This window comes from Quercus suber, unplaced genomic scaffold, assembly GCF_002906115.3.
Source record: "Quercus suber isolate HL8 unplaced genomic scaffold, Cork oak 2.0 scaffold_317, whole genome shotgun sequence".
Lineage (NCBI taxonomy): Eukaryota > Viridiplantae > Streptophyta > Magnoliopsida > Fagales > Fagaceae > Quercus > Quercus suber.
This window is the reverse complement of record NW_027069772.1, coordinates 266,198-291,336: the sequence shown is the minus strand read 5'-3', so window position 1 is coordinate 291,336 and position 25,139 is coordinate 266,198. Positions and strand designations below refer to the sequence as shown.

At 32.3% G+C, this 25,139-nt stretch overlaps 2 protein-coding genes across 2 annotated transcripts; one reads left to right on the top strand and one right to left on the bottom strand.

The window, feature by feature from the left end:
• Positions 1-17,362: 17,362 nt before the first annotated feature.
• Positions 17,363-19,315, top strand: LOC111984939 (protein RGF1 INDUCIBLE TRANSCRIPTION FACTOR 1). Its single transcript, XM_024016559.2, has 4 exons — positions 17,363-17,544; positions 17,651-17,830; positions 17,966-18,181; positions 18,613-19,315. The coding sequence occupies exons 1-4, from the start codon at positions 17,542-17,544 to the stop codon at positions 18,838-18,840; spliced, it is 627 nt and encodes a 208-aa protein (XP_023872327.1). The 5' UTR covers positions 17,363-17,541; the 3' UTR covers positions 18,841-19,315.
• Positions 19,316-21,548: 2,233 nt separating this feature from the next.
• Positions 21,549-24,219, bottom strand: LOC111984912 (RING-H2 finger protein ATL64). Its single transcript, XM_024016531.2, has 2 exons — positions 23,068-24,219; positions 21,549-22,098 (listed from the first exon to the last, which is right to left on the bottom strand). Exon 1 carries the CDS (start codon positions 23,991-23,993, stop codon positions 23,082-23,084), a length of 912 nt encoding a protein of 303 aa, XP_023872299.1. The 5' UTR covers positions 23,994-24,219; the 3' UTR covers positions 21,549-22,098; positions 23,068-23,081.
• Between the last annotated feature and the right edge of the window lie 920 nt (positions 24,220-25,139).

The window sequence follows — 25,139 nt, the reverse complement described above, 5'->3', positions numbered from 1 at the left end:
ATGGGTTATTTTCTAGAATTTAAGTTTAGAATTTTTTTTTTTTTTTTTATAATAGATTTTTAGTTTGAATAGAATTTAAATTTGTTGAAGTTTAAATGTATAAAATTAATTTACTAATTAGTTGTTCTTAAAATATTGATAATAGATTTTTAGTTGGAGTAGAATAAAATGTTGTTTGTGATTTAATTTTAGAATTTTTTTATAATAGACTTTTAGTTTGAATAGAATTTAAATTTGTTGAAATTTAAAAGATAAAGTTTTACTTAAATTAAACAGTTGTTAAATATTATTCCTTAATTTGAGGAAATATATTCTAACAAATAATATAAAACTAATTTACTAATTAGTGAGAATAACCATTTGGCAACCACAGCTTTTAAGTCCAACTTTTATTATATAGTGTATGATTTTAAGAGTTGTCTTATTTATTTAATTTATCCACAATTTATTTGATATTTGCAAAGGGTTCTCATTGTTTTTTTAAATTCTCGAAATTTTTTAGCAAGTGTAATTGCAAAAAAGTTTTAATAATATTTTAGAACTCTCTAAAATTTTACGTATACTCTAATTATAAGCAGTTACAATTGCACCCACTCATCACTAGGTGTACGTGGATCCAATGCAATTCTTTTTCCCTTTTTTTTTTTTTCTTCTTTTTCTTTCTATTTTTTTTTCTCTAAAAGAAGTAAGATTGATTTAGAAGATAAGATTATGAGTGTTGCTCCACTTTTTGTAAGTTTCAAGTAAACTAAGCCAGTGAAAGTTATCTCAGCCCTAAGTGGACCATTATTATTCATCTGTCTTTGAGGTGTTACTAAGGGTCAAAATAAGTTTTGACATGATTATAAGATTTTGAGTGTTTGATAAAGTTAATTTGAGCTTTATTTAGGACTATAATTCTAATAATTTCCTCTCTTTTTTTGAGAAAGTAATGATTTCCATTTGATTGCTTTCAATATTAATGATTTTTTTATAATGTTCGTGTGTGCAGTAGTTATTTCAAGTAATTTTGATATTCAGCCAAAAGAAAGAAGAAGAAGTAGAAGAGAGTAATTTTGATTAAAATACGCCTTATTGAATTTCTTGGTTACTGGTTAGTCATGAAAATTGATACCACATTGTTTTTATTGTATTTTTTATTCTAGTGTGAAAACATTGTATGACATATTTAACACTTGGTGCACGTAATCTGTTGGGGAAGGTATATGCAATACTTACCCAGCAACCATAAACTCACTTGAGACAATTCAACTCAAAGAATCCCAGAAAAGGCAAGAATTAATGACTTTATAGCTCGACCTACCCAAAAGTTGGTCAACCTAAATGTGTTAATCACATTTCTAGAATCACATTATACGTTACAATCGTATTCTCACTTTTTTTAGGGTCGTATGCACACATTAACTACTCAAAGTAAAGATTTAGAAAAACTGTCCCTACATATAGTGTGATAGTCTCATAGAGTCATAGAGATTTTTTTATAACAAAATAGAAAGAGGACAACAAGGTACACATTCAAGTTACACGAAAGTGATTTATTTTATTTTGTTCGAATAAATAAGAACTACTAACTTAAATATTGGAAGATCAATGGCTGACACAAAATATGTGTGTTTTTTTTATATGTATTTCCTTTTTGCAGGTGTGTATTATCCATGTTGGTAACGTGAGATCAACTGGTTCATCAAGACTGTAAAGGAAAGAGTAAGAACTTTGGGAAAGAACATCCCAATTTCTCTTCCGATTGTCTTATTAATGGTCATTATTTAATCTAATACGTCTCCTATATATTAATCTGTGTTCATTTAAGGCCAAACAGATAGCCTTTAAAGGATGTGGGACAACTATCTAGCTAGTAGTTAGCCTCCCGTAACCTAAATTCCGTATGACAAAAATAAATGTATATTATCCATAAAAGATTATAGTCAAGATTATGATTTTTGTTTCCTACCCCACTTTGATCATAATCAAAATAAAAAAAATAAGCTGCTGATGTTACTCCCTTTTTTTATGTTCACATTTAAATGGTGATTGCGACAAGTGATCTACCATAATAAATTCGTTGGTTAATCTTTATCTATTTTTATTTTACTTTTTTTTCCTCCAAAAAAAATTTACACTTTTTTTGTTATTGGGTCTACATGAATTTTTAATATCCAAAGCCCATAAAAGTAGTTTTCCTCCAGGAGTTTGTTCTTGTTGGCTGTCTATCTAAATTAATTAGACACAACACGATTGATCCAGTTTCTAATAAAGTCCTTGGGCCTCATGGGCCTACGTTTTGGAAAAGTCAAAGGGGTCGTTTCTCTACCAAAAAAGCCCCATTTGGGATCAAGTTGGGTTGCTAAAATTGAAGAACCGTTCACGGTTCACATATTCACAATTTACACACCAAAAATAAAGTTTTGGGGGCAACCAATATGGCCAACGGATCTCGAAAATGATTACAATTTACAACGTACCAAAAAGATAATATGACCAATCTCAAAATCTTGACCTTTAAATTGAGTTAGAAAGCAGAAACCACAATGTGAACTTGATTACAATTTGCATTTCCTATCCCGCTTCCCATAGATTTTTGTGTTCCCTTCAATTGTGCACGATTTTTTTTAAAAGAATAAATTCTAAAGCAGTGAATTATGGCCTTTAATGGGGTCAATGTTCACAATGATAGCCTTTTGACGTAAACATCTAAACCACAAACATGTATGAAATCTACGCAAAAGATATAAAAATATCCACACCATTGCATGTGTTCTTTAAGACATAGAGGCCTAAAATTAGGATTATTGAGAGAGAGAGAGAGAGAGAGAGAGAGAGAGAGAGAGAGAGAGAGAGAGAGAGAGAGAGAGAGAGAGAGAGAGAGAGAGAGAGAGAGAGAGAGAGAATATATGTGCGAAACTTAAGTACAATATTTAGATACTTTTCCTTAAGTTCTCATCTTAAATTTTAATTACTTAACTAAAAATACACTTCTATTTTATGTGAACAAAGCTATATGGTTGAATTTTAATTGAGGAATTTAAGATACAGCACTTAAGATACTGTACTTAAATTTTGTTCATTACATATTTACAATACGTGTAAGAAGAAGAAGAAGAATTGCTAGCTCCAATTGTTTAATTTCAAGCAGAATACAAAATATGTGAAGGGCCAACTGGCCAAGAAGTCATTTGCAATGATAATAAGTTGAGGGTATTGGGTTAAATGTGGACAGTTAAGCATGTTTGAGGTTGGGGGAGCTCTGAGGTTGATTGACCATGTGGAATGCTAATTAAGGTTTCATTACAATGCAAGACACTATTTGATAATCCCCAAGTTCAGCGCCGGTTTTATGGTCTGGAAGTGAAGCAAGTAACAATTAATTAAAGTATGTAATAATGTGAAGGCAGAGAGAAGGGATTCCTTAGCTTAACATATATCATGCAACCTTTATGGCCATAAAAAGAACCAATAAATATGAACCTTAGATTTGAATCAATGATTAGAATTTGGAAGGTAAAGTGCATTATTGTATTGATTAATGACAGTCTTGAGTAGGTAGGCCGTAGGCCAACCATGCATGCTGGTGGTTTAGATGTGATAACAACATTAATTGATTAAGATATAAGCACTTAATTTATGTAATTAAAAATAATGTATTTGTACTTGTTTTCAATAACAAAATAATTTTTAGAAGAACATATATTTTTCTTATACAATAATTGAATTCTCGCTGTAGATGTTACATAGTTCGTTCTCATCCTTTAGAGATTATGATGCAATAGAGCATTCTATTGCCAAAATCTATGTTGTTTATTTGAAAGAGACTGACCTTCTTACTTTTCTCATGTTTCGATCTCTTTGACTCAGATTCCTTTTCTTAGATCTGTATTTACACAAGAAAAGTTGTTATCCTAAATAGTGACAAAAATGATATTTAATGTCCAAGGTACCTCATTTCATATGGATTGGTATTTGGTAATCTCTATGAGAAGACATATATATTTATGTGCACTCCTAATGCATTAAGGACTAATTGAGGAGCTTTAGACTTGTCGTTGCATTAAGCATGTGGTGTGTTAAACATATTGGTTGTTGGGCTTAGTGATCGGTGTCTGCTAATAAACATGGTCCATAAGGTCTAGAAAGGAATGAGATATTCTCATATAAAGCTGTGTCCTCTATTCCTCATTGTGCCTTAGCCATAACAAATTGAGACAAATTTTTAGTTAGAGTCTAAAGTAAAAGCCAAATTGATATTTTGTTTTTTGCACTCAAAATGAGGATAGAACTCATAGAAGTAATAAAGTTTGTTTGTTTGTTTTTTTTAAAGCCCAATTGATATCTGTTTTTTGCCCTCAATAATGAAGATAAAAGTAATAAATAATTAAAAAAAAAAAAAAAACATTAGTGAGGTTACGAGTAGAAGGCCACTTTGAACTACCTCAGAAAAGGAAAAGAAATAATCTCTAAACAGGACCACATGTCCACATAAGTTAACATGACACACAGATGCAGAGCTCAATAACGTTTTGGGCTGGGATCAATAAAATGTGAGTGTTGCTGTTAGAAAAAGACAGCACTAAACATCCCAAATTGATATTTTATTTTTTATTTTAAAGGGTGACTATGACCTTTTCTATGGTTCTTAATTTACAATATAATGCTCATTTATATTTTCTTTCACCTCCAGGATGGTCATGAAGGAGATATATCTCTGCTTAAATTCAGGGTGAGGCTGGTTTGTTTGGAGTTGGGGATTGGAGGTAAAACATGTTACATGTGTGAGCACGAGTGAGCATGTGTTATTCTATTAAACTGTCCTAACCTATCTGCGTAGAATATTTTCTTTTTTGATAACCATCTGTCTGGAATACTAGAATATATTGTAAAATAGTTATTTTATATTATTTTTTTATATGATGAATTGTAAAATGTATGATATATCGCTAAAGTGATGGTGTAAAATAAATAAAGTAGGTTTTTGGCTTGTAAAATGTATTTTCCTTTTGCACTAGACCATGGAAAATGCTCTTACAGTATATTCTAGTATTCTGTGTGAGCCCAAGTAGACATGTGTTATTCTCTTAAAACGTTCTAACTTATTTATGTAGAATACCTTTTTTTTTTTTTTTTTCTTTCGATAACCATCTATGTGGAATACTAAAATATTTTGTAAAAAAGTTATTTTATATTATTTTAATGAGATGAATTGTAAAATAAAGAATGAAATATATAATATATTGTTAAAGCGATGGTGTAAAAAAAAATGTAGGTTTTGGGTGTGTACAATGACTTTTCTTTTTGCACACGCCCATGGAAAATGCTCTTGCAATATATTCTAGTATTCTGCACAATACTAGAATATATTGTAAGAGCATATTCTAGTATTCTACAAATAACAAAATTTAGTTACAAAATTAGTTGTAATCTAAGACTACAATCTTACTCAATATATATTTATTGGAGGTGAATTTTGACAAATCCACCATTGGATTACATCTTCTTCTTATATCCTCTATGCTTGTAAAATTTTTAGAAAATTAAAGATCAATAGATATGTCATTAATAAATTGTTTAAATTGAAGTTTTTATAATTTAAAATTATGCATAAAATATAAGCTTACATATCATATAGTAAATAATATTTGATTGACACAAAATTTAACATTAAGTGCTTAAAGAACATCCAATTTAATAGTTAGATTTTCAAAATATGTAGTAATATTTATTTTATTGAATAAGGATGTAGCCTTAGACTACAAACAATTTTGTAGCTAAATTTTGTCATTCTACAAAATATTAGAATATATTGTAAGAGTGTTTTCCATGGGCTTGTGCAAAAAGAAAAAAAAAAGCATTTTATATGTCCAAAACCTACTTTATTTATTTTATACTATCACTTTAATAATATATCATACATTTCATTCTTTATTTTGTGATGCATCCTATTAAAATAATATAAAATAACTTTTTTATATAACTGTTTATAATTAAAAAAACACAAATCAGTTAAGTAGAGAGAGAGAGAGAGAGAGAGAGAGAGAGAGAGAGAGAGAGAGAGAGAGAAAAGTAAAAGTAAGTTTAATTAAAAAAACACAAATCAGTTAAGTAGAGAGAGAGAGAGAGAGAGAGAGAGAGAGAGAGAGAGAGAGAGAGAGAGAGAGAGAAAAGTAAAAGTAAGTTTACATTTGGTGAACAATAATATGTATATTTGCATTTTACTGTAGTAATATCTATTGTTTGCTACATGGATGCATAATTTGATGGGATATCTGTTTTGGACCTCTCTCTTTTTTTCTTTCTTTTTTTTTTCTTTTTTTTTTTTTTTGCTACAAGGTAATGCAAAATGCGATGAGAAATGCGATAGTCATGAACATGAAACTAAAAAAATGTACTTCACAAAAAGACTAGATTATTTGTTTAGATTTACTTTTTATCTCAATTTTTGAAAAGATTTCAGGCATATTTCTATAAAAACCTATTTTGACTTTAGAAATGTCTACCTCAAAAAGAAAATATCCATGGCATGATATGATAGCTTAGAATGATTCAATAATCTCACATATAAATCCATTAAAACAAAACTTACCGACACTAAAATTATGAAAATTAAGGGTCCGTCTGGTAATATTATTCTAGTAACATTGTTTGTATTTTTTGAAAATACGTGTGTGTGAAAAAGTGTGTGAAAATGCGTGCAATATTGTTTAAAATCTAAAAATTGTAGCTCAAAATTCCATACCAAATGGCCCCCAAGAATCCAAGGGTATGGCTGAACTATTTCCCTAAACTATGGTTAAGAAAAAAAAAAAATGGGACTCATGTACATTCGTGTTTCAATTTTATCCTCGTGAAGAGAAGTAAAAACTGTGACTTATATATGTAGTACTACTGTACTAATTGTTTGTGAATTGAATTGGAAGCTTCCCCGATAGTGGCCTCACAAAATAATTGAGCTCCGTTGAGGATTCTCTAAGCAATTAATCGAAGTACATTTTCTAAAAATAAACTAGTGGTGGTGATGGTCGGATTGGGTTTTTCAAGTGAGAGATAGTTTTTATTTTTTTGAAACTGAGAGATAGTTTTTGACTTTTTGGCATAAGTTTATTTGGCTTTTTGCTATATTTATTTATTTTTGGTTGAAAGCTGGTTATATTTGTACTTTAAAGAAATAAAAAAAAATTAAAAAGATGTACTTGAACAAAATAAGTAAAAGCCAAATGAAAAAGTTGAGAGAAAACAAAAACACTCCAAATGGTTTAGACTCAAGAACCCAACAAAATCTCTCACATCTAATAAGGTTAGGTCTAATCGTTTAGTCTATTTTGTCATGTTGGTTGGATACATGAATGGTGGCACTATTGTGCATATACATGAGAGTGACAGTTTCACATAAAGAAAAGTAAATAAATTGAGGACTTGATATAACATAATTGGATCCAAACTCATAGCCTTGAGCTTTTGGGTGAATTGATGTTATTATCATTCTATTTATTTTAATGGAAAATCTTATGTAAATATAGTTTTCCGTATTTTCTAGTATTTGGTAGCATTAGAAAATATTAGTCAACGGAAAATTATTTTTGGTCAACAGAAAAAGAATGACTTATTTTTAGAGATTGTTTTTCACTAATTTTTTTTTTGGAAAACATCTCTATCACACAAAAAACTAAATAAGAGAAGTTAAAAAATTATTTTTTAACTTATTTAAGGTTGCTACCAAATATAGGAAAATGAGGTAATTTTTTAGAAAATAATTTTTTGAAAAATGACTCATTTTTTAGAAAACATTATCATTGAAAGAAACAAAGCGTATATGTTATATTAAAACCTCAATTGTAGTCTCCCTAAGGTGTTATCTTCCAAACAAATGGTATTAGTAGCATACGTGTTTGAGGAATACATATCTTGTCCCATTTTGTGTGTTCCACTAATTAGGGTATGATATATGTCTGATTTTTTTTTCCTTTTCAAACTTTGGGTATTTTATAAGGGAAGTGAAAATGAATATATAACAAGTTGTGATTAGTAGAGTATAAAATAGGACAAAAATTTATATTTTGTATTTGAGATACTAAAAATAATAGAAGATCTACTAAAAATATGAGTTAGGTTTCGGAATTCGGACATTAGAAGCTTATCCAAACCAAAACACTAGTTATTATACACACCAAATCATGAGTAATGCTACAGACACAAACTATTTTACAATATTTTTACAAATTGCTGATGTGGCAAATTCTTACTAATTCTAATATAGCCTCATCACTAATATCACATTTTTACTTACAATAACTATTTGGGAAATGCTAAATTCACATCAGTAGTTGTAAAAATGTTGTAAAATAATTTGTGTCTATAGCATTACTCCCAAATCATTACCAAACTCTAATAAATTTTAGTAATTCTATCCCATTTCCCGTTTATATTTGAAAAAGTCTATAGGGATTAGGGAGATCATAGAATTTAAGTTAAATTTTTGATCAAATGCACTTCCATTGAACCATATGAAGCAAAGATCGTAGCAAATACGCATTCGAGTCTTATCTTTCCGTATTTAGAGCTAATATTATGGATATAGAGAAGGCAAGGGCTGACCAGCCAAAGTGTGCCTAGTCTTCTATTATAAAGGGGATGGGCAAATCCCACTAATTTCTCACCCAATCCCCAACCGATATAGTGTGCTACCCAAAGTATAAGACAAAAGTTATCAACTATGTTATGTTCAGGTCAAAAAATTCCATATTATTGGATAGTTAATCGGTACAAATCATCCCCAAATTCTAGCTCAATCTAAGTTCCAAATTCTGCTCAAATATTAACTATTTTTTCTTGGTCTTTTTTTAATAAAAAACTTTCTTAGAATAAATTGAAGTTTGATTTGATATTATTGCCACAATAAATTTAAGCAATTTGATATATAGATTTGATTTATCATTTTTTTTTCTTGATTAGATATTAAACTATACAATGAAAACTTAATTATTTTTATTTTGTGTTATAAAAATATCAATAATTCTGAAATTGTACACTAAAATAAATTTAGTATTGCAATATTCAATTCTAATAGATAAATCGAAACAATCATTGGAATGTAATCGACAACTTTAATTCCAAAGCATATATTTTTCCGGACAATGCCTCTATCATCTCCGCATCTGATTTTTTTATCAAACCCTGCCAAAGTAAAATTCATCACGAGAATCAGCTTAGGGGGTTTTTTAATAGTTTGATTTTCAGAGAATAATAATAACAAATTTCTGTAATAAATCCAATCAATCGTAGCAAAGATTGATCATTATTCGTAAATATCCACAACTACAAGTACATAATTGATTAATAATAATAACTCATAGGATATATAGATCATGAAACAAGTGGTATTCTTGTGCACTAGGCCCACTACATTGATGTTTGTACTTTACTTGCAATGCTTTTTATCACTCTTTTGCTTTCAAGGATAGAATTCCATATTCAAAAATTAACGTATTTGATTTATAGCACTATCGAGATCCTATGAGGTTTAAAGAGTGCCATGTGGCAAGTGGCCACATATGAATATGATGCCCCAGCAACTCTTGGGGATTAATAATAATCCATATTAAAAATAAAATAAAAAATAAAAAAATTGGACCTTAAAGTAATACTACGAAGATATATATTATATATGATTGAATCGTAAAGGCATAGTATAATTGTTTATAGGAAAATACAACGAAAGAGCGTGTGTTATGATTCACAATCCCATGTTTGCCAGCCTTGATTCCTACATTATAAAGGTATTGGAGCCTTTAATTACTCTTTCGTTTTGTGGAAGATTATTAAACAATTATGCTTCCACGCCTAGTTGTTAGCTTTTTGCTACTTCAACAACTATCAAAACTCTTACTTAAAACTTTTAAACTAATAAATAAATAAATAAGAAATCATTTTACAAGTGAAGAAGAGAAAATAACACACTTACTCATTTATATTATCAATCAATTTATCTCATTCACTCATTTTTGTCAAGAAATAAGATTTAGATATAGTTTCTTAAGTAATGTATCTTAGATTCGACAATTAAATTCAATGATATATTTGTATTAATCAATGTAATTACATGATTGAATTTAATTACCTTAAAAAAATAACATTTTTTTTTTTTTTTGCATTAAACAATACAATCATGTAGTTGAGTTTTATTTTAAAAAATCCAAGGTAAATCACTTAAGTAACTATATCTTAATTTCTTTTACACAAATTTATATATATAAAAATATATAAACACTAATTTGTCACATAAAATCAACTAGATTATGCCTTCATTTGCTAGGTATGGGAATATTATTGAGCAGATAAAACAACTAAGTAGTACTTTGGGCAACTGTTTGGCCTATGCCCTTCCTAAAAGAGTAGTTTTATGTGCAGATTTTGATGCGTGGTTAGAAAATTTACCTCTTTATTTGGAGTCTGTATTCCAAAAGGATTTTATGCAGTAAAAACTAGCTTATCTTTCTTTTTAATAAAAAGAAAAAATGGGTTATAACTTATACCTTCCACTTTTTGAACGTAATGAAAAATGGAAATAGGCATATCAAGCAAAGCATTTCTTGATAAGAAGTCAATGAAATGTGTTACACAAGATATTCTGTTTTTCTTCCCCTTTACCTTGGTAAAAAAAGCTTTGTGGTCTGATTTTGCGGTGGAATTCGTATCTGTTTCACATCATTATCAACAGTTATCACCTTTCTTCTTTCACGGGGGAAAAAAATATGCTTTTTGTGAAGGTCTACAATCCCCAATTTAGGTCTTTTCTTTCTCATTTGTCTCAAAACTTTCTCGTCTTTCAATTTGTTGTTCCACAAATTGATAAAAAGTAGGGATTTCTTTAACATAAATTGCTCCCACACTTTTTCCACATATCACACGAAAAAAAAAAGACTATAATTAAGTACAACATGATGGCTTAGCTTAAATTTGTATCACCTAGGCACGCCCAGCCTGATATGTTATACTCATCTAATTGCACCTTGATTCGAATTGTTTAAATGGAAACCTTTCATATGGTGGGTTCACCCTAAAAGAACTAGCTTGAAAGAAAGTAGCTTACAAGCTTGATTGAATGGAATCTTAGCCTTTTTATTATGATAAAAAAAATTCTTTTGATTTGATGTTCTTTTCATAAAGTGTTCTCAAATTTCTTGTAGTCCAAGAGAATAATGGGAAATTTTTTATTGCCGCATAATCAAATGAAATGAGCACATCACGATGATTTACTTATGGCGTTGGATATCAAGTGTGAATGAAAGTGGGCAAACTCTTCCACTAGGTCATTTAGGCAATTAGTTAAAGACCCTAAATGTAAGAAGATGCCATAATTTTGGTATATCACAATACTATACTTAGATAACAACTTAAATCATTTTTTTTTTTTTAAAGAAAAAAGATAACAACTTAAAGTAAAGTATAATCCATACCAAGAGAGTCAATCTCGTGTTAGAGTTTGTACTGGTTTCGTCAATGGAATAATATATTTTGGGATCAATACTAGTGTACCGTTTCAGGTATACCGCTATTACACACACACACACACACACACATATATAATAAAAACAAAAGTTTACCATAAAACATTACCTCAATTCATAACAAATTATTCATAGTTTTAGTCTTTAGCATCAACTAAAAGAAAAAATATATATATAAAAAAAGAAAGTTTAATTGGTCATTTCATACTAAGAAAACAAATAATACAAATAAGTTATCATTCTGCCCTAACAAAAATTCGAAAATTACAAAACTAAAAAAAAAAGAAAAAGAAAAGGGCTTTTTTCTATACCGACTAATACGCTCAAAATTGGCCGGTACAACCGGTATTTAAATCAATACGAAATAGATGTGTTTCGGTACCAATGCATGTACCAGAATGGTAAATACGGGCCATACTTGCTAGTACGGTACCGTATCGACTACCTTGATTCATACCCATAGTGTACGTACAAATTAAAGAAACCTAATAACATTTTACTTCTTATTTAAAAAAATATAGAGAAAATATACTTACATTTACTATGTTTTCATCTAAAAAATTGTATCCAAAATAAAAATAGAACTTGTATCTCATGAAATAATTCCTAGAATGAAATGGTTTGAAGAGAATATGAATGATGAGACAACACAATCTACTGAAATATTTTAAAATTGATTACTTCTAATTATATATACTAGATCAAGTTCTTTCTTCAATTTGTAGTAGGTTTGAAAATTTGTAAATATACAATTATTATTTTTTATTATTTAATTTCAAGAAATTAAAAATACTAGATAATGATAGTTTGCAAACATATTCTCTTGATCTCAAATGTTTTCTCAAAAATAATATTCATTTTAATATTGACTTTTTTTTTTTTTGGGTAAATAGACGATTCATTAAGGGCTAAAAAACTACATCAAGATCAGAACAGATTTTGTCAACAAAAAAATCATTACAATCCTCATCCAAAATAGACCCAATGATCTTAGGTGGGCGATCAAACTGCACCAAGCATGAACACTGGTCCAACCCCACCTTAGCCAACATGTTCGCACAATGATTTGCCTCCTGGTAGTAGTGTTTAAACTAAATTTGTTGGAATTGCATCATTAGCTGCTTGCAATCATCCAAGATGGGCGATATAATATTTCCCTCATAGTTTGGGTGCCCAAAAACATCAACAATTGATTTGGCATCAAGTTCAACAATAATGGAATGTATATTCAGATTGTAGCAAAGTGTTAGTCCATCTCTGATACCTTACAGTTCAGCTGCATAACTTGTAGTTGACCCAATATTCCTTGAGAATCCAGCAAGCCAAGCACCATTTTAATCCCTGATCAGCCCCCCACATCCTGCTAGACCTGAGTTTCCCATAGCAGCCCCATCCGTGTTAAGCTTAGCCCATCCAAGTGGTGGTTTTTCCCAACGCACCCACTTGATAATACGGCGTGACAGTTCCCTAGGGGGTGAGACACAGCACATAAACTCCATTGCTTTGTTTTGGATATCAGCCACCAAGTTTAGGTTTTGCATTTTCCTATTAAAGACAAAATCATTCCTATACTTCCATATGTTCCAAATAGCAAAAGGAAAAATAATTTTCCAATGGGGTTTTCCAGCAAGTTGGTTGGTGTTCAATCTACCATTTAAGTTTAACCAATTTGTCAGGTTGGAATTCCAAAACCTATGGTTGCTCACCTGCACACCAATCTGCCTCCACACCAACTGAACTCGAGGAGAGTCCCTTAAAGCATGCAAAATAGTTTCAACTTCCCTATTGCAAATGGGACAATTTCCATCTTCTACCACTCCTCTTCTTGTGAGACATTCTTTGACAGTAATGTTATTGTGAGCACATTGCCATAAAAAGGATTTGATGCGAGGAAGAGTCGGAGCTTTCCAAATCTAGCTTGCTGTAAATGCTGCAGCTTCCTCCCTACCCATAACAAGTTTATATGCACTCTTTAAATCAAAACTACCCTTCGGGTTCGCAGTCCATGCAAGCTTATCACCACTTCTACCTGTTAGTGACAGAGGAGTGGCTTGAAGCACATGCTTAATTTCTGAGGGAAAAACAAAAGACATTTGATTCCAATCAATTCCCGAGTCCACCATAATGTCTTTAATAGTCCAATTGGAAGCCCCTTGGGGTAAGGGGCCCTGAATGAGGTGCCTTAGAGGACCTTGTTTCATCCACTTCCCATGCCAGAAGCTTAGCATGCTGTCCCTCCCTACCATCCACATACTCCCTTGAGTAAAAACTTCTCTTCCTTTCTTGATTGCTTTCCAAATCCGTGAACAAGGCAGCTTGTCTGCATTGGCTGCATTTAACCTCTTGTTATTGTAGTATTTTGCTTGTAGGACTTTGGACCATGGTGCCTCCTTTTCAGTGTTAAGCCTCCAATTGAGCTTGGCAAGCATGGCTATATTTCTTCCCCTAGTTGTTTGCAATCCTAGACCCCCCCCCCCCTCTTCTTTAGGTTTGATCACCTTGTGCCATCCAACCCAATGCATCTTCCTCATTGACTCTGTTGTGTCCCAAAGAAAGTTTCGGTTCACTCTATCTATACCATCCAAAATTTTCCTTGGCAACAAGTTACATTGCATGACAGAAAGGGATTGCAGCTGTGGAAGCCTGAATAAGCACATTTCTCCCTGCTAAGCACTCTATCCAAAATGAAAGTAAACTCATTAGGAGAGGCTCCCGGAACCTTCAAAGGAATCCCCAAATACTTTCCAATGTTTGGAGTGGAGATAAAACCGAGAACGTCACTAAGAGATTCTCTAGTGTCAATGTCAACATTGGGTGAAAAATAAACTCTAGATTTTGCTTTGCTCACAGTTTGGCCCGACAAGCTACAAAAAACTTCTAAAACATCTCTAATAGCTATACAATTGATAAGGTCTGCTTTGGCAAAGAAGACGATGTCATCTGCAAATATCAAATGGGAAAAAGCCGGTCCGCTTTGAGAGACTTTAACTGGCTACCACAAATTTTCCGTACATTTCTGCTTAACTAGCTGCCCAAGGAACTCCATACAGAGAATGAAAAGGTATGGGGATAGCCGGTCCCCTTGCCTTATGTCTCTTGAGGGATAAATCGGGTCTAAAGCATCCCCATTGACCAAAATTGAGGTAGAGACCGTTGAGATACAACTCATAATAATGTCAATCAAATTCATAGGGAGATTAATTCTAAATAGCATGTCTCTTTACTCCAACGTCATGACTAATGAGGTGAAATACGAAATGACAATGGCAAACACTAGCCATTTGATTAAACTAACTAGCTAGTTATGAAATGCAACATAAAATGACAATTGGAAACACTAAACAATTGATCAAACTAACTAATTATGCACAATAAACATACTGATTAATCTTGTTGCTAAGAACAGAGATGCATTAAAAAAAGAGGAAAATTAAGAGCTTTTGTCAATGAATCATCAGTGAAATGATTTAAAATTTCATTCTTGAGAGAAATTCTTAAATTACACTGTATTAGTAGAAGCTACAGAACAAATAATTGTCATTATCCAATTCAATCATTTTTTTTTAAAATGTTTTAACTTTCAATGGTACGTACTTTTTGAACTAAATAAATGTTCCACAAGTCTGAAATATTGTTCTAATCAACAATTTGTTGTTAATTATAATAATACTGGCCAACCCTATACAAGAGGATTGTGAATATTTCTAATTCCAACCCTAGTCATTTTCTTAATCGTTTTTAATGTGTCGATGACATGAATGGTTACAATCAATGAGATGTTGGGTGATGTTCACCATGTTTAAAATGTTGGGATGCCATTTAAACACTGAGGTTGCCGGCAACATTTCATAGTTTTATTCATTCAAAGTTCTGAATATGTCTATTAGTATTTTTATAATAATTAATAAATAATAGATTAACAACTCAGTCACTTGTTTAACATAAAAACTAATCCCCTCTGACATGATATGCTGCCTAAAATTATTTATAATGAGCATCTCATGACCAAGCTAAAATTTCAATAATCCAATGGTAAGGCTGGAATTAGAAACCCTAATGAAAAGTGGTAATTATGGTTTTTTTTATTAAGATAAAAAATTGTAAAATCCATGTAGGTTATGATCCGCGTATCAAGTTTGGTATTAGGTAACATAAAACAAAAAATAAAACTAATATTAAAATATGACATTAGTTCAAAAAGTTACGTAAAAAAAATTAAATTTTGTAATATATTGAGTGTTTTTATTGATACGAGCATCATGTCAATTGTGAGTAATTATTAACTACTCTTAATATATATATATATATATATATTTAAAAAAAATTATAGATAAAGGGTATGAGTCAACTCTTGATAATTAGTCTTTATCATAAAATTATATATCAATTAGTTTTTGGTATATGTGAGATTTGAACTCTAAATCTCTTATTATACGACAAGACTTTATCAGTTAAACTAAGGTTGTGTTTGGTTAAATGTAAAATGTTTTCCAAGTGTAAAATATTTTCAGATGAAAATATTTTCAGGAAAAGAAAATATTTTTAGGTGTTTGGTGGCATTTTAAAAAATACTTTGAAAAATATTTTTTAGTGTTTGGTTGTGTTCTTGAAAATACTATAGAAAACACATTTTCTACTTGATGCTCACATTTTCTTATCTTCCAAACAAATATATAATATCAAACCAAACCAAAAAATTCATCAAATCCGGTCAAATTGAGAGACGAAGGAAGAGAGAGAGGCGACTGGGTTCGATCTAGAGGCGGCAGGTTGCTCGTTGACGAGGGTCACGGTGGGTTCGATCTAGAGGCAGCAGAGGCAAGATCAGTGACATGTGTCTGATGGCGGCGAGATCAGTGGGTTGGTCTAAAGGAGGCGACGGCGACGAGATCGATGGGTAGGTCTAATATCGGCGACGAGATCGGTGGGTCTGACATCAGCAACGAGATCGGTTGTCTTCTTCACTTTCCCTTCTAGCTCTCTCTCTGTCTTCGGGTGTGTGCTTGAGCTCTCTCTCACTCTCTCTCTCTTCAGGTGTGTTTTTTCGGAAACGCTTTGAAGGTAAAATCAAAGCGTAAATGATTTTACACTTCAGAGTGGTTATTTTTCAGTCAAAGTGTATTTGATTTTCTGTTGACCATATTTTCCGTAGCTGTCAAACACACACAAGGCTGTAAAATGATTTTCTAAAAGTGTTTTCAGGCGAGGCGAAACAAATGTAGCCTAACTAAAACTTTATTTCTTGAAATTTAGTTGATAGAGAACTCCACTTCCGTGCATCATTGTATTTTGAATTTTTTTTTTTTTTCAATTTTACTTTAAAATTATTTAATAATTTTTTCAGAAATTTAGAGGGTTAGGGAGAGGAGAAAGCCAATTCATACTTAAACTCTTTACGCAATAGGACACCTATTAATTGAAGTATTTGTGAGGAGGCTATACACACATCATAACCCAACTTTTTCACAATTTAGACGTCACCCTTTTTTTTTTTTTAACTATTCACAAATACTTAAATCAACAAAAAAGCGATGTGGGGTCCATTCAAAAACACACAGTCCAGATCGTGCCACGTGGAAGAATCTATACACGTGGCAGAATTACGAGCGTTGGATTCACCATGTTAGAAAAGAAACAGCTCTTAGAGCTCATGCGTAGCCAAGTGGCCGACCTCGTGCCTATGTAGAGACGCAAGAAAAAAAAAATTTAAGAAAAGAGAAAAAAAGATGCATTAGTAGCGTAAGCGCCAAACCCACCTATCTCTTTCTGTAAATTGACGGCTGCGATTGAACTTCAGCCACCTTATTCAATCTCAGCCGTTGAAAATCTCTCCCCAGGCGATGCCGCATTTGTTTTATGAGACTTGTCCCTTAGTCTAAGCGTTGTTTTGTTGTTGAAGTCTAAGTTGCAGGTCGTTTAGTCTCTCTCTCTCTCTCTCTCTGAGAGACTAATATTTTTCATCTGCAATTCTTTCTGTGATTTTCTTTCTTTCTCTCTCTTTGTTACTATTCCCAACAAGCCCAAAGAGGCAAAACTCACATTCTAAATGGTAATATCAATCACTCTTTTTCTTTCTCTGAATGTGTAGCATTGTGTGTTTTTGTGTTATCTCTTGATTCTTTTATAGCTTATTTTGGTTTCTGGGTTTTTAACAGGACACAATGTTGGTACCTCCATGGCTAGAGCCATTGCTAAACACTTCTTTCTTCTCAATCTGCCGGACTCATGGAGATGCGGCTAGGAGTGAATGCAACATGTTTTGTCTAGACTGCAATGGCGATGCTTTTTGCTTTTATTGCCGCTCTTCTAGGCACAAGGATCATCAAGTCATTCAGGTAGTCATACTCATTCACATTTCCTTCAATTTTCAGTTTTTGAGCTTTTGTGCAATGAAGGGTTTTCTTTTCTTTTTCTTGTTCTTTCTTTAAACAGAATGTGTAATAGGTTTTTTTTTGTTGGGGTTCTTGAAGATAAGGAGATCTTCATATCATGATGTGGTGAGGGTTTCAGAAATTCAAAAGGTATTGGACATAAGTGGAGTTCAGACATATGTGATAAACAGTGCCAGAGTTTTGTTTCTCAATGAGAGGCCTCAGCCAAAATCTGGGAAAGGGGTTTCACACATTTGTGAAATTTGTGGGAGAAGCCTTTTGGACACATTTCGTTTCTGTTCACTTGGTTGTAAGGTTAGCAATTTTTTTGCCATTTTTTTTTTAAAATTTCTTATTATCTCACATTGTTCTCATCGATCATCATCATCATCAACATCATTCACAACTCACACATGACATACCCATTACCTATATGCATTATGACCCACGTTCACAATGGTATATATCACTTTCACCATATCATTATCAGCCCTCCCCATTGCTGATCATTACAAGCTACCATATTATTCTATCTCAACCATGCATAGTGCTTTACATACATGACTTGCATTCACATTATCACATATCAACCATTAGCATCACTATCCACCAATTGACATCATTATCATCCTCACCATCATTTCATAATTATTAACTAGTTTTGGTAAATTGGGTTTTGCTTGGATTGATACTTAATTTATTTATACAATTGTATGCTTTTTAATCTTTCTTTAAAAATGAATTAGCTTGTAGGAATAAAGAGAAATGGGGACACAAGCTTTGTATTAGGGGCTAAGAATGAAGAAGCATTAATGGAAAGGGAAGGTATACAAGGAAGATTAGTCTCATCAAGGGAGGAAGAAGAATTGCGGGGAGGGGCACAACAAGACATTTACCCATCCACACCTCCTCCACCTCCTTCAAATGCAAGAAGAAGAAAAGGCATTCCTCATAGGGCTCCCTTTGGATCCTAACCAATGGTACTTCAAAAACTAGTAGTACTTGATTCAATTATTCAAAGTTCAAAAAACCCAACTTATGTTACACGGTCCACCCTTTGGAAATTGGGGGTCTCTTTCTTGAGAAAGTATTGGGTAGCCTTCAGTGTGGGTTGTCCAAAAGACAAAAAAACCAAAACCCCCCAAAAAAAAAAAAAGTATACAAGAAAGTTCTCTCTTTAGGGGATGGGTCCCAAAACAACAAATTCTCTCTTGTGGAGAAGCAATAATGCAGAATTATTATTGATAGTTGCAAGGTGTACATGTCATTAAGAAATTAAAAAGCAAGTCTTTGTGGAGTCCGTTTTATAGTTTGCAAGGGCCCACAACCACATGGGCCGTTTACATAAAGAAACAGCAGCTTTTCATTGTTTAATACTCCATGTAATGTGCAAATCAACTTTGTAAGAATGTTAACAAGTTTGGAAAATTATGTCCGTGTTTTCCTTTCCTTTTTCTCTTTCTTTTTCCTCTTATCTTATTTTTCATGAAAACTATGTGATATGATTGTGTTTGAGAGAGAGAGAGAGAGAGAGAGAGAGAGAGGGCAATTACGTAGTGCACCTTTTTTGCAAGTTTAAGCAGAGAAGCCAAACAAGTAGGTAGAGTTGGACATGAATTGATGGATACTTGAATCTCACAGAGCGGCTTCCACGGATTCAAGGAGTAGGTATATTATAGTCTCAATGATTTAAAGAGCCATTCAGCAAAAAATAAATAAAAAATAAAAAATAAAAAATAAAAAAATTTAAAGAGCCAAAGAGCTCAGCAATATCGAGAGCGTTCCATTAAATTTATTGTACAAATATGGCCCAACTTTGGGGACAACGAATATAATAAATTGGGTTAAAATGTGGAAAAGGAAGCCGTGAAAATTGAAAAGTGAAAATATATTTATGTGTCAAAATTCAAATTATTGCCTCCATGTGTGTAAGTCAACGAATTACTATAAAAATAAAAATATACCAAATTGTCAACTTTATGTAACGAATCTAACCAATCATCTAGACACCCCCCCCCCCTTTTATTTATTTATTTTCTTTCTGTAAATTCATATAAAACCTTGACTTCCTGCCAACTATGGTAGAAATTATATGGGTCTTTACCCATTTAGCTAAAGGAAGCCTAGATTAGCCATATCATGCTCATTGGTTCAACTTTTTGCATTTTGTGAGAAATTCATTAGGGAAAAGCTTAACTTAAATTTAAACCTAATTTGGGGTTTGGGTATGTTCTCTCTTTGTTTTTATTATTTTGAATAAGTAGTTGCCCCACAAATTCAGAAGAAGAAGAAAAAAATGGTTTGTCCCACATGGGATGGGAGGGTAGACATAGTCACTAGGTGCTTTGGAGGTTAGGCCTACCGACTAGGTAGTTGGCAAATAGTGACAAAAGCTCGACCCAACCTTGCCAAATCTATGCTTTAGTGTGGCTCGTGTGCAATGTTTCCTCATTAATTGCCTGGTTTTGCCCAAATTAGCGCACTTCAATTGCCTTGCTCAATTTTTAAGTTAATTGTTTGATTTAATAGATTTATGGACCACATGTAATTTTTATGGCATTCCTGGAATACCTGGAATTTTAGTGTAAGCAAAGCTTACTAATAAATCTCTAGCACGGTTCTAAGAGACTTTCACACGCTACAATTATTATCTTGTTGAATTAGCAACTGATAGGCCTATTCTTTGCATCATCAGCAACCATTTCCACGGCAAAGTCATTATGAAATATGTGCCGTGTTTCTCCCTGAAAGGCAGCATCTCCTACATAGGCCAAGCTTTGGGCCCAGATCTAAGTAAACCAACGAATCAGCATTTAGTAGAAAACTAGGCCCAAGACCACTTTAAGTCAATACTTCAGGCCCATTGAGTACATGCAAACAAAGTGTACGAGCAAATGATGTAGTTACTTTAATTAAAAATTTATTAATTATAATGACATGGACAAATTTTTTATTTTATTTTAATAATCACAATTTTTTGCCTGCTCGTTAAAAGGGAGATACTCTAAACACAGTGGCCTATAAACCAGTTGGCATCTCTAGATTCTCTACCCCTTATATAGAGTATGTTGAGAGGGGAGTCATTGGCCCCCTTGACTTAGAAAAAATAAAAGGGAAAAAATACATTTTAAGTTCTATAATTTAAAAGGGGTTGCAATTTAAATCATAGTTTTAGTGTTTATGAAATTAAACACTAAACTTTCAAAATACCATCCAATTGAAACATTGAACTCTATGAATAGTTATGTTGTTAAATTTTGGATTAGTGTGCGTTCGGGAAATGCGTTTACACTTCCCAAACGCATGTTTCACGTTTCAACTATTTTTTTTTTTAAGCCGAAATATTTGACTTTTCCCGTGAACAATGCACGATGTGCACTGTTCACAGATCTACAAATTTCACTTTTCACCAACTTTTTCATTAAAAATGGGTCTTACGGTACTATTTACACATTTACAAATTATTTTGTTACAGTGTTTTTTAGTTTTCAGCTGTATCCAAACGGACCTTTAGATAGAATGACGCTATTTGGCTCGAAATGATAAAATGCATCACTCTAAGATGATGTGTTATCTCTCTTCCTTGCTTTGCTTTTCAATGCGTGATAAAAAGAACACGTTTAGATTGCCAAGTGAGGTAGAGATCAAAAGTTTAGAATAAAAATTGTTGGAGATCAAGAGATTGGGAAAGAAGAGTTTAATTAGTGTATATAGAAAAAAAGGAAAGTGCTTAAGCTTAACTCCAAACTTATTTAGAATTATTTTCCTCTAACCTACTATGTAGCGATTGAAGAAACCATTCTTGTGTAGTCTCAGTCACATGACTTTTTTAATTAATCATGTATGACTTGTTTAAATAATACATATGGATAGTTTTGTACATCATCATATGGTGGGTTGAAGAAAAAAACTTCAAACTTGTTTGGAACTAAACTTTGTCCTAAAAAAAATATTTTCATGTAAGCATTAGGTGAAACCTGCCTCCACCCATTCAAAGACAATTGCCGATACCTCAATAACACTATAATCGCCAGCTCCCTTGACACATTTCGATTTTCTTCAAGCTAGAACGAAGCTTGGAACCACACATTTTGATGGTATTATAGACGTTGATCTCTTTATTTCGATTGGATTAGGGATGGATCTCTCTTCACCAAAAGTCACATTCTTCTTCCACAATCTCTTGATCCACGCCTTTCTCATTTCTACGTTCCTTTTGTTTTAAACTTGTTCTATGAGTGAAATATCAAAGAGCAAAACAAGAGATAAGATTAAGTGCCATCTTTTTTTATGGGGTATTTACACTAGCAAATGGCATATTATATACATATTCTACCACTTCAAAAGACAAATTGTCATTTTTCTAATCTCAAAAGTTAATGCAGTAATTGTTGCTAGGCTTAGGGTGTATATTGAAGCACATTTGAAAGGTTAGAGTTTAAGTTGTAAGTTTTAAAAGCATAATGTTTAATTTAAACTTCCTTAAACTATAGAGTTTGAAATGTAATTTTTCAAAAATTAAAAAAATAAATAAATAAGGAGAAATAGGATTGACAAACTAAAAGGTGAATTGCTACAAATATGTTGAAATAAGTGAGGTCCTCATACAAGTGACCGATAAAAATATGGGCACAAACCACTGTAAAATTAGCTATTAGGCTTAAGAGTTCTTTCTATTGTAAAAAGCATATATGATGCCCTTGTATTGTGATCTTAGATGCTTGCAGGTTGATTGACCCATAGTTACTTCTCTTGTTGATTGATGAAATTTTTAGTTCAGCAAAAAAAGATTTTAAAAAAAGGTATGGGCATTAATTTTTGCATACTATTTATTGTATATCATTTATACATATTCATTTCAAGTGTTAAATGTGAACATCTTTAAGAAATCTATGAACATCTTATGTAAAACTATGAATGTTATGAATGTGAAGAGTACATTAACAAGTGTAAAAGAACAAATTTCCTAAAAGTATAATAATAATAATAATAATAATAATAATAAAAAGATTGAACCGATAAAAGGAATTAATAATGCTACTTTTTACAAGGTATATTAAAATTAGTCAAGGTATTATTCTTCACAAAAGAGGTTGTCTTTTTCGTTTTTGTTTTTGCTTTTGGGTAAAAACAAAAAGAGGTTTTCATAACTCATAAAAATCCTCAACTTATTATGCATATTTACAATAATAATTAATCACCTCTCAAAGGCATCTCAATATGGAAGAATCCCATTAGCCGTGGTGCTTCCGCGACTCAACTTTAGTTGCGAGAAAGACATCAATAGCTTCCAAGACTTCAGATCTACCTGCCTCGCAGATCTACTGCGCATTGGAACATCTTTTGTTGAAGAAGTAGAAGCTGAGACTTCCTTTTCATGCTCTTTTTGTATGTTGATAATGACACAAGAATGATCCATGGATATGGATCTCTTCAATTCCTTGTTGATCGCCCTTGGTGGTTTTTCTTCCGTATGAAACACAAGAGACCCATGACGAATTAAACCACCAGGTTGTTGTTGTTGTTGTTGTTGTTCCCTCGAAGTGTTAGCAACAGCATCAGCACCACCAGCATCATGATCATGATCATGACCATGAACATGAACATCACCTCCTTGATCACCATGAACCTGAGGTGAACTTTGAGCCATTTGTACACTCGCATCACCGTCTGTAGCCGAAGGTGCCCCCGGTGCAACAACGGGTGTTCGGCAAACTGGACAACTCGAATGCCCCAAGAACCATTTATCAATGCATGGAACATGAAATGCATGTTTACAATTAGGCAACAACCTTACCTTGTCCTCATCCTCCAAATCTCCTAAGCAAACTGCGCATTCGGTTTGATCCGCAAGAAATAGCTCACATTTTTTGGTTGTGTAAGAGAGAATTGGGATTGTATCAAGGATTTTTTGGTCCACACCAATGGTGGATTGGCCCCTAAGCCCATTGGCTAATTGTTCTTGTTCTTGTTGTTGTCGCCTCCCCCATAGGCAATATCGCCGCACAATGGTATGGTATGCTATTATTGCAAAAGTACTTGCAGCTATGCCAGCCAAAGAGATTAGCAATGGGGTAAAGAAAGTTCCTGATAATCTGTTTGAGGACCCTAAGGCTATGGTATCCATGGCTCATCCCCCAGTGTGGGGTTTTCCAAAAAAATCGACTTTGGAGATTAGGTCCTTTTGAGATTTATTTTGGGCAGTTTGCGAAATTTTGGTACCTGTGAAATTCTGGATTGGTGATTAGGACTGAGATATATAGTGTCAACAACAGGGGGGTTTTAATGGTTGTTCCAATAAATTAGGGTTTATGTTTGAATTCGTTTAACTGTGACAATTAAGCTGGAGTAAACGCTATGTGGCATTCTTGACAGCAAAGCTGACCATGTCCAATGCTTGTGGTGTAGGTTTGGACAAGTGTTAGTTGGATATGGATCTTCAAAATGTGAGAAATCTTTTTTAGTATTTTCTTTTCAAATTTCAACTTTTCAAAACCAAGTGTTTGTTTCTGATTGGGAGTTGCTATATTTTTTTATTTAACTTTGGGTCATTTTCAGCCAACGACCTCACCTAAAACTTAACTAGGTGTAGCTACGTGGTATTTACTATTTAGAAAATAAATAAATAAATTTCAATCATTATGATTTATGAACAAAGCGAGTGCTTACCATGGTTCTCTTATATTATAAGACGAAAGGAAAAGAAAAGAAAGAGAAGAAAAAGAATTGAAATGATTTTTTTATTTTATGGTTGAATTGAATTGTAGAGGAGGAAGAAAAAAGTGAGGGATTTATTTTATTTCTTGGCCCAATATTTTCTTTCATCTTAAATAGAGAGAAAAGGGAGTGAGAAAAATAAAGTTTTTATTTTTTATTTTTTATTATTTTAAGTGGGGTAATTACTAATTATTTCCTTCCCCTACCTTCCCTTGCCAAATACAACCTCGAGTTATGCCCATAGCACAAAAGTTAAATAAAGTAATTAGAAACATATCAATCAAAAGAACTTAGAAAACATCTTTTAATATCTATGACATAGTTTTCCTTTACAAATTTAATTGTAACAAATGTTTTAATTTAGGGTGTATACTATCTTGCACACCAGAATAAACTTTTTTTTTTTTTTAAATACAAGATATAATTTTTACTCTAACCTAATCTAAGTATATATGTATGTGAAATACTCTTCTAGAGACTTGAAGTTCAGCCCTTACCTCCCATACCTCACAAGCGCTTATACTTGTGAAGTGATCAAAATAAACTTTTATTGTGT